At 36.4% G+C, this 10,768-nt stretch overlaps 1 protein-coding gene across 1 annotated transcript; it reads left to right on the top strand.

Moving 5' to 3' along the window:
* Positions 1-51: 51 nt before the first annotated feature.
* Positions 52-10,358, top strand: LOC107036181 (ubiquitin carboxyl-terminal hydrolase CYLD). The gene is made up of 7 exons (XM_015253949.2): positions 52-74; positions 1,640-2,471; positions 3,671-4,115; positions 4,576-4,754; positions 6,298-6,420; positions 6,495-7,515; positions 9,366-10,358. The coding sequence occupies exons 2-7, from the start codon at positions 1,992-1,994 to the stop codon at positions 9,554-9,556; spliced, it is 2,439 nt and encodes an 812-aa protein (XP_015109435.1). The 5' UTR covers positions 52-74; positions 1,640-1,991; the 3' UTR covers positions 9,557-10,358.
* Positions 10,359-10,768: the final 410 nt, after the last annotated feature.

Genomic DNA, 10,768 nt, shown 5'->3' with positions numbered 1-10,768 from the left:
GACAGTGGTATTTCCCGGGGAGAATTGCGGTTTCTGTGGCGCCGCTTTTTAAGGATGTTCAACCAAAATCACAAGTATTCAAAAAAAAATTGATTTTTTTTCTACTGAGAGATGAAGTTATTCACTTCATCTTGAGAAAAATTTAAATCCACCAACCCACGTTTATTATGTAGAAGTAGAGTGGACAAAATGCGATAAAAACGCATGCGCTAACATGTGCTTATATGGGAAATCTTTCAAATATTTACTCTTTTTGCCCGGGTACCCCGAATTTTTCTCTGGCCATTCGATTCAGTATAGTTTTGCACATTACCTTCTTTTTTTATTTCTATTTTTAGAGTCTCCTAGTAGGTGAATTATAAATTTCAACATAAATCCCATAAGAGCCCGTGTGTAAAGAAAAATTTGTTTATTCATTTCTGGCGAGACTATTGCGATTAAGGGTGCCAAGTGAATTTGGCGATGCCCTTGAAAATTGACATTCGCCAACAAAGTCATAATTTTTTAAATTAATAGTATTAGACAGATGGTGAACATCGGTGACAATTTTAAAATTTTAGAACTTATGGATATCGAGAAATTAAATAAACAAAATCAGTGTTATACACGGCTTCTTATGGAGTTTTAATTAAATTGGACGTTTCAACCCCCTAGGGACTCAAGAAAAATTTGAAAAAATTTGAAGATATGGGGAATGATGTGTTCAATGTGATGGCGACAAAAAACAATGGGGTACCGGGGTGAATAAGCGAGATATTTCAACCCGCCGTACCCATTTGATCCCATGCTTTCTCGAGGTTCGTCACGCGAAATAGAGGATTTTCCGCATTTATTTTCTCGATGTCTAGTTCCGGTTGCGGGTTTGAAATTTCGTCGGATGGATGAATACATTTCTCCAATGATGGAGGGAAAGAAAAAATTTTTTTTGAATCTTTTTTCAAATTCACTTGGCACCCTTAATTTTTTTCAACATCAAAGAAGTTAGCTTCATTCTGCTATCAGCCAAAAAAATTATAGAATTTTCCTTGAACCTGAAAAAATAAGATTAATAAAGAAAATATATGAAAAGAATGAGTTATATAGAAAAATCGAATTCTGTTGACTTTTTCTATTAAATTTTTTCTTGCGTGATGGCTAACACGTTGACAAAATAATCCATCAAAGTTTTCTCAGCTACAACGTTAAACATAGTGTAATATTCAATTACGTGCTAATATTTCATTCAATTCAATTTGTATACACCATTGAAGGAATAAAAACAGATAAATGTAGTGTAGCATTAGGTCCCACGGAGTAGGACATTCGCGCGCGGAAAAATCTATGAAAAAATAGATGAAGAGAATAGTGAAATAACAATTTCAAAAAAAAACCCATTCGGAAGAAAATTGCTAATTTATTAATAACAACAACTACACCAAATTATTTAAAAATAGTATATTTCGTAACGAGTGCAAAAAAGTGTTTTTTAGCGAGTGGAAGGTTTATATGACGAGCCGAGGCGAGTGATATAATCCCACGAGCTAAAAAACATTTTTTCACGAGTTACGAACAATATTTTTCATCACAATGTGGCGTGCCTAAAAGTCCACTTTTCGTCACAGCGTGATGAAAATTTAATTATCCACTTGTTACCTTTCAGACAAAAGCAGAAGGCACCGCAGATCTCCCCCTTACCGATGAGCCCACTACTATTTTCGCATATATGCCAGTATGTCCGTAAAAAGAAACCAAAATACAGCACGAGTAGTTTCGCCTGTCAAACGAGTGTCATTCGAGCGTGATTATCATCCCCAAGATCGACCACTGAGTGCCCAAACTCTAATTAATCCCGTAAAATCTTTATTCCAATGCATAATGTTATGATTATCGAATCGAACTGCTCGACCGGAAGGCGTGGAGTGACACTGCAGTGTAAAATGACGAAAAGTGGAGTTATGGAGCTCAAAAGACTCTCAAGGAGATAAAAAAAATACTTCAGAATTCCCAGGAATATGGAGAAGTGGCAGAATGACGAGAGGAAGGGCTCAGCCCTCCCCTGTCACTACGTGGCGATGAAGAACACGATTATGAGCAGGAGATCAGGTGCTTGTGATGTCAACGTGAGCTGCCTCAAGCTTGGAATGCTAGTTGAAGCTAACGAATTGTTGCCTGATGGCTCGCTCAGGATTAAAGTCAATGATTTGAATAATGAAGAGGTCTGGAAGAAGACAGAGTGGCTCTGTCACAGATTTGATCTCATACCTGTGCCCTATCTCGTCTGGCACTTTTTGGCAGCTGTTACGGTACCTCAGGACAGGGTACGACTTGCTAGTGATACTCAGTTTTGTGAGGAGGCCAAGAAATTGAAGGAAAATGGAAAGGTTTATTATCATCCTCCGTCAAATCCTGATGCCAAGTTCAAAGCTGTGATCAAGTACATTGGACAAGTCACGGAAATGGGTCCTGGGTTTTATTTCGGCCTTGAATTGTTGGTGAGGAAATTCAGCATTTTGTGGTTAAACAAGTGGATGATTGCATTTTTTTTTAAATGAGTACAGTAATTCAGTAGTGAAGTGGTCCAACGGTTTAAGTCAATTCCAGTCTAGCGCCAGTTCTCGATGAATATCTGAAATTCTGAAGGGGCTAGCAAGATTTTTTTAAAAATCTTTTTTGCAAAGAAAAGTGAAGACTATTACACGTTACTCAATAAAAACTCAACTAGGAACTACGCTGACTTAATCCGATTGACCACTTAGGGGAGGGTGGGGTAAAACGGACACTTTAGACTTTTGTTTAATTATTCATAACTCAGAAATAAATTAATCAATTGAGCTCAGTTTAGCTTCGTCATAAAGGGAAAGAATTGTTCTTTGTATTGAAAAACAACTATTAAATTATCAACATTTCAACCCCTTATTAACATTTTAAAAACAGTCAAAAGTGTCCGTTTTACCCCAACCTCCCCTACTACTGAATTGTTGCTAATAAATTAGCAATTTGCTTTTGAATGGGTTCTTTTTTTGAAATTCTTATTCCACTATTCTCTTCTTCTATTTTTTCATGTCATAGTACTATCATCAGTTCGAAAAAATTTAATAGAAAAACCTAGCAAAAACAATTCTTGAATTTTTATTTAACTCTATTAGCTTTTGGCTTATTGTATTGAAATCTTCAATAGAAAGTATTCTTCAGAAAAAGTCAAAAGTTATAAATCATTTTGTAAATTGATGTTAGTTATTTGTCGTAGGCGGTCTCCAGTAGTGTGACAGGTTCAATAAAAATTCCAATCGATTTTTCTACACAACTTATTCTATTGAAGGATTTTCTTTAGAATTTCCTCGGCTCAATTTATCTAAGTTTTTTCGTTTGATTTTCTTGATGAGAAGAAAAGAGAAGTAGAATTTAAAAAAATTAGAAAATTCGAGTCAAGCAAATTCTACAGAAATATATGAAAAGAGTAAGTTATATAGAAAAATCGAATTCTGTTGACTTTTTCTGTTGAATATTTTCTATTGAAAATGTCAATAGAATCAAAAAAGTTTAATAGAAATTCAATAGAATTTTCTAACGAATTCTATAGGTTTTTCTATTAAATTTTTTCGTGCGTGGAAGGGGACATTGCCATAGTATCTGCTCAATCTCCTGGGATTCATACACGTTATCATCCTAAAATCAATTATTTCTCTTTCAGGATCATTGCGACGGTTTATCAACATCGCTCCTAGTGAAGAAGTACTTTGCTGGAGCATCAGGAACCGGCCTCTTCACAACCCTGAACCACATCACCCCAATAAAGTCCGATCCCCAAGAGCCTAACGAGCCGAAACCCCCTCGACAGGACATAGAGGCATCGCTCTCGAAGCAAATCGATGGTTTTCTAAACAGCACAACGAATCACTCGAACAACCATTCGAATCACACGAACGGAAAGAGAATAACCACCGACTCAAATTTGATAAACAAAGAACACCTCACAAAATTCGACGATAGTAACAACAACAACGGCGATGCCATTGTACGTCTCAACGAAGCTCTAGTCCCAAAGATTGTTCATCAATCGACAAAGTCGAAAATTCTCTCCAACGACGCCACAAGTTTGAGCAAGAATCTCCCGACGTATGATTTTTTTCCACTCGGTGAGTAAACGTCCTCTCGATAGCTCATTAGACCCTCTCATTAGTTGCTAACAACATCACGAGCTGGTAAAGCTGTGGTGCAAAGAGGAGTTGTGGATGTTACCTAATAATAAACTTCCTAGCTTCGAAAATAGACTGGTGGCGTGCCTCGGACGATTCAATCACGCTCGCTTCATTCAAATATCCAACTATTCGATTATTGTCGTTAGTTGAAGAATTATCATGGCAGCGACATTACAAAACATTCCGATTTTTGTACTTGAGCATAAGTGGAGTAGTGACATTGAGTCCAATGTGTACAGTGATGTGGAAGATAACTTTGGTCTGTTGAATTTAGACTCACGAAGTAAGCTAGACTTATTTTTTCATTCACTAATCGATGATTGGATGAACTCGTTCTATTTTTGTTGATCTTTTGTTGTATGTATTGGGGGAATTTTAATTTTCTGGCTTTTTTCAGAGGAACTTTTGGATAAGGACGAGAGCAGTAAAGTCGTACGAAAGGAGAATGGAGAGAAACTACACGTGGGTATGGCAGTTGAGGTTGGCTTAGGGGGTGAGAATCGGTATGGGGTGATACGTTGGATCGGAAATTTACCGGGGTTAACGCCGGGTAAGGTCATGGCAGCTATTGAGTTGGTGAGTTGAGGATTGTTTCGTACATTATTCATTAGAGAATCGCACGCACCAGCAAGTTCTCAAATAAAAGACTTATCGCAACAAAATCGTTAGTTGAAAATTAACAAAACAAGTGGGAAATCGCTCTTGCATTGCACATAGTATAGTTATTTTTGCTAATATAACTTATTCTTTTCATATATTTTCTATAGAATTTGCTCGACTCAAATTTTCTAAGTTTTTTTCATTCTATTTTTCTTTTCTTCTCATCAAGAAAATCAAACGAAAAAACTTGGAAAAATTGAGCCGAGGAAATTCTATAGAAAATATTTCAATAGAATAAGTTATATAGAAAAAATGAATTCTATTGACTTTTTCTACTGAATATTTTCTATTGACCATTTCAATAGAATCGGCCAAAAACTAATAGAACAGTTTTTCTATTAAATTTTGTCGTCCGTGATTGTCGAGAGCAGAGTGACTCTCTCTAATTTTACAATCTTTAAAATCGACTAAGTCTTGTTTTGGACAACAAAATCGTTAGTTGAAAATTACCAAAACAAGTGGGAAATCGCTCTTGCATTGCACATAGTATAGTTATTTTTGCTAATATAACTTATTCTTTTCATATATTTTCTATAGAATTTGCTCGACTCAAATTTTCTAAGTTTTTTTCATTCTATTTTTCTTTTCTTCTCATCAAGAAAATCAAACGAAAAAACTTGGAAAAATTGAGCCGAGGAAATTCTATAGAAAATATTTCAATAGAATAAGTTATATAGAAAAAATGAATTCTATTGACTTTTTCTACTGAATATTTTCTATTGACCATTTCAATAGAATCGGCCAAAAACTAATAGAACAGTTTTTCTATTAAATTTTGTCGTCCGTGATTGTCGAGAGCAGAGTGACTCTCTCTAATTTTACAATCTTTAAAATCGACTAAGTCTTGTTTTGGACAACAAAATCGTTAGTTGAAAATTACCAAAACAAGTGGGAAATCGCTCTTGCATTGCACATAGTATAGTTATTTTTGCTAATATAACTTATTCTTTTCATATATTTTCTATAGAATTTGCTCGACTCAAATTTTCTAAGTTTTTTTCATTCTATTTTTCTTTTCTTCTCATCAAGAAAATCAAACGAAAAAACTTGGAAAAATTGAGCCGAGGAAATTCTATAGAAAATATTTCAATAGAATAAGTTATATAGAAAAATTGAATTCTATTGACTTTTTCTACTGAATATTTTCTATTGACCATTTCAATAGAATCGGCCAAAAACTAATAGAACAGTTTTTCTATTAAATTTTTTCGTCCGTGATTGTCGAGAGCAGAGTGACTCTCTCTAATTTTACAATCTTTAAAATCGACTCCCACTATTAAAGAAAAAATCCTAATTAAGAGGGACAAGGCCAGTATTTTTCTATATTATCCCCTCTAATAATCGAAACATCCCGATTAAAAGGGATAACGGTCCGTAAAACCTAGAAACTGGACTCCCTCAAAAACACAGAACATGAAATTCTCGCCAACCCAATAAGATGGATAAATTCCATCCACAGGAGGATGGACAACATCCGCAGGGCACAGATGGTACATACAACGACGTCAGATACTTCCACTGTAGACCAAAGAGAGCGATATTCACAGACATCAGGCAGTGTCAGCAGTACAACATGATATCTGTGAGTACAAACGCTCAAAACTCTCCCCCCTCCCCCGCACTCCCCCCACTAATAACCGAATGCTTCCGCAAAAGGCAGATGATCAGATAGTGAAGATGAACGGTGAGGACCTGGATAAGACTGAAAACAGCGTGATAACGGGTATGGTGAGGCCGATCTGTGTGAAAGGGGATTTGAAAACAATTTGCGGAAAGTACAGAGGAATCCAGGGCCACCACAACTCCTGCTACCTCGATGCAACGCTCTTCAGCATGTTTGCATTCACCAGTGTCTTCGACAATCTTCTATTCAGGCCTCCCAATGAGAAAGATCGTCCTCAGTACGAAGAGGTGCAGCGAGTGCTTAGAGAGGAGATCGTCAATCCTCTGAGGAAGAACATGTTCGTCCAGGCGAACAGGGTCATGAAGCTGCGAACATTGCTGGAAAAATTGTCCTCGATTTCTGGCCTCACTAGTGAGGAAAAAGACCCCGAGGAATTTCTCACGTCACTAGTCGCTCAAATTCTCAATGCAGAGCCTTTCTTGAAACTCAGCTCTGGCCAGGACGCCTATCACTATCAACTGTTTGTCGAGAAGGACGATCAGCTGAATCTACCAACAGTCCAGCAACTCCTGGAGCAGAGCTTTCTGACGAGTAACATCAGACTGAAGGAGGTGCCTTCGTGCCTCATCATCCAGATGCCAAGATTTGGGAAGTCGTTTAAAATGTATCCGAAGATTCAGCCCACTCTTCTGCTCGATGTCACTGATATTATCGAGGATTCCCCCAGGCAATGCACGGTTTGTGGGAAATTGGCTGAGTTCGAGTGCAAGGAGTGCTATGGGCAGTGTGGAGTGGGACTGGAGAGCATAGCTTTTTGTTTACCCTGTCTGGATAAGGCTCATAGACACGAGAGGAGGACCAATCATGAGCCCAAGAAGCTGAGTGTTCCCACGGAATTTCAGATTCTTCAGGAACACTGCCCCGTGCCGAGGCTGTATCTCGAACTTTCTGCTGTTGTTTGCATTGAAACTTCACACTATGTCTCGTTTGTCAAGTGTGGATCGGGGTCTGAGGCGCCCTGGTGCTTCTTTGACTCTATGGCTGATCGAAAAGGTATTTTTTACATTTTTTTATTGAATTCTATGGAGTTTTCGGCAGCGAAGTGGTAAAATGGTTCAAGTCGATTTTGACTAGTGGCCAGTTTTCGATGAATACCTCGGAATCTAAGGGGGATAGCAAAGATTTTGATAAGACCTTTTTCGTAGCCCTTAATTCGCTCTACGAAAAAGGTCATGACGGAAATTTCGTTATCACTCTTAGATTCGGAGATATTCCGCGAAAACTCAGCTGGGGCCTAAATCGACTTGAACTGTTTTACCGTTTCGCTGCTGATTTGGTAGAAAAATCATAAAACATCATGGGATTTTGCTTTTTTGGTGATTGAAATTATTCATGGAATTTTAGTATCATCGCATATCAAATTTATTCATATCCAGAATTTCACCACAAATTAATTTCATGACTAAAACAAGCAGGGGGTCGAGTCTTTCTGCCAGAAGGCATGTCACCGCTACTTGACGCGTTGTCTTTTTCATTTTTCATTTCTACCAATTCCATTGGTAGCAAACGTTCGAATGGATCCGTAAAAATTGCATTTTTTATTTGAAAAGTGGCAATTTTCATTAGAAACGTTTCCCCGAAATGTTTAACCTTCTAAAATTGAGAATTAAATTTCGATTTTATCCAGTGGAATAGGCATATCTAGACGACCCCATTTTTAAAAAATGTTTCCATGTGAAAATCAATGATAGAACAACAATATGTCATTTTCTACGAAAAACGTTTTTTACATCAACTGCTCTATTTCAAAAAATATTGAATCGATCAATCTGAAATTTTACACAGGAGTGCAACTCGATGATACTAACTGGTCCTCAACATTTTAGAACTTTCCCACATCCTTCACTCATGTAATGGAACGTCAAAGCAACTTTCAGACAAGAAAAATATAAAAACGCCAATATCTTGTAAACTTTGTAGGAACGGGTAGATATGTTTTAAAATAACTGAATAGGAGACATCAAGACGAATATTTTGAAAACAAAAATACAATCGGATGAATAGTTTTTGAGATATTGAACAATATAGTTTTATGAAAACAATGAATAGCTTTAAAATTACTCCTTCGATCCCGCTCATCTGAAATCCCAGCCTGTAATATAGTAAGAGCTAGAATCCTACCAAATTTCAACTTCCTATCTAAATGTTCTCAAGCGTTATCGTGTTCAGATCAATTTTATCACAAAAATGAAAAATATCAATTAGAGGGCGACTCGCAACAGTTACCTAGGCATATTATCGCCCGATTCGATAGATATTATTGTAAAGAATATTTCCACGTCAAAAAGTTCATTTGATGCAGTAGTTTTCGAGATATTGAGAAAATAATTTTTTTTAGAAATGGGTGTATCTCAAAAAATACTGGACCGACTGAGCTGAAATTTTGTTCAGATGTGCTCCCAAACAATACCAATTATGAGCAAAAATTTCAGATTGTTATCTTTCACTTTAGTCCTTTTTCTGTGAAAAACTATAAAAAAATTCCCAGAATTCTGTATCGAAAAATCGACCGATTGCAAAGCTTCCATTCGGAAGCAAAAAGGTTTCTGAAAGTTTAAACAATTTAAATTATTTGTTTATAAACAACCAATATTTTTAAAAAACTTTCTCACCCAATTTAATTGACAAATTTAAAGATTGAATGGGGAATAATGAATCATTTTGGGGTAAAATAGAGAACCTTTTTATTTAAATTTCATAAACTGCAAGACTCATCTCTCGGTATTTGTTCCTCTACTTTCCCCTCACTTGAATCGTCACTACAATAATTCAGAATATCAGCATCAACTCGGGTTTGACCCAATATCTGTGCCAATAATTATGTGTTCTTCCATCTCCCCCAGGGGAACAAAACGGCTACAACATCCCCGAAATGGTGCCCTGTCCAGACTTCCCCTACTGGCTCAGCGAAGAAGGTTCCAACTACCTAACAGAACTGACAGACGATCGACAGCTCCCCGAGCACGCGAAAAGACTCCTCTGCGATGGATACATGTGCATGTATCAATCCCCAGACGTAATGATGTACAAGTAACTAACGTAGGTGAGGCAAGTGCATAATAAGCCTAAGAATAATTACCACAAAAAAGGCAAAACACTGCAGGACTGTTTGGATTAATTTCAATAGTGTTTACATTTCTACGTAATTTTTTCCTAATTTTTTGTTCAGTATGAATGGATAATTCGCATCGAGATTTTTTATTTATCATTTTTATTTTACACTCGTGTAGTGGTGTTATCGTATTTGAATTAAAAATAATGCGTAATGACAAAATCATGTTTTGTTGATTCAACTAAAATTTCGTTATTTCCTGTCACATTTTGTCTCCCTGATTCTTACTTCTCATTCATCATCTCTGCCTCTATTTATTTGATCATCATACATCACGTATTCCCATGCTAAAGAATAATTGCACAGTCGTCTCTCTCTCTCTCTCTCTCCCATCGATTAAACTCAACTCCTTAATTTCTATTACCAAGAATAACATTTATAATTGATAGACTTTTATTGTAATTGTAAAATCTTCTTAAACTACTTGGTAAGGTGTTTCTCATTTGATTCTCGGCACACGTTGCCTAACACTATCTACAATCGGGTCATATGATACTATTTAAAGAGTTTAACGTTAAGACAATCTAGAGCGAAGAAAAGAATAAACAATTGCGTTCAATACTATTCAGTGCGTAAAACCATGTGAATTCCTTGTACGGTGTGAAGTACATGAGTCATATCAGTCATTATTTGTGCCCATACCAACAATTCTGGCTCGTTTACCTTCAATCACATCGAGAAAATAGAAATAATTGTAACGAGAGTAGCATTTTCATGATGAAATTTATCAATTAAACTCATAATTCATTTCAATTTCTCGATCTTGTTCATTTTTATCTTCACATGTTTGCTTTTTGACTCGTGTCAACTCATCGAAAGCTGCAGAAGTACGCAATAGTGGATACAACTGTTCAGTTTGGGGAACAGGTTAATTATCGAGACAAAATTTGGATAAATAATACACAATGATTAATTGATTATCAGACAAAAGTAAGAATTTAATAAAATTGAGATCGAAATGTCAAAAGACGATTAGATAATACACTGTGCCGTGATATGTGAGGACACTCGACCTGGTTGCAGAAAAAATAATGATCTTTTCAGTTGTGAAGTGGTAAAACGTAACAATTTCATTTCTGTTCCCCCGGATAGACATCACATTTCCTTCATAATGAGTCGTTCTAAGAGGAAATG

The sequence above is a fragment of the Diachasma alloeum genome, unplaced genomic scaffold (genome assembly GCF_001412515.2).
Source record: "Diachasma alloeum isolate Michigan unplaced genomic scaffold, Dall2.0 Dall_scaffold_00206, whole genome shotgun sequence".
NCBI classification, from domain to species: domain Eukaryota; kingdom Metazoa; phylum Arthropoda; class Insecta; order Hymenoptera; family Braconidae; genus Diachasma; species Diachasma alloeum.
The sequence above is the reverse complement of the archived record's forward strand: the minus strand, read 5'-3'. Positions and strand labels throughout refer to the sequence as shown.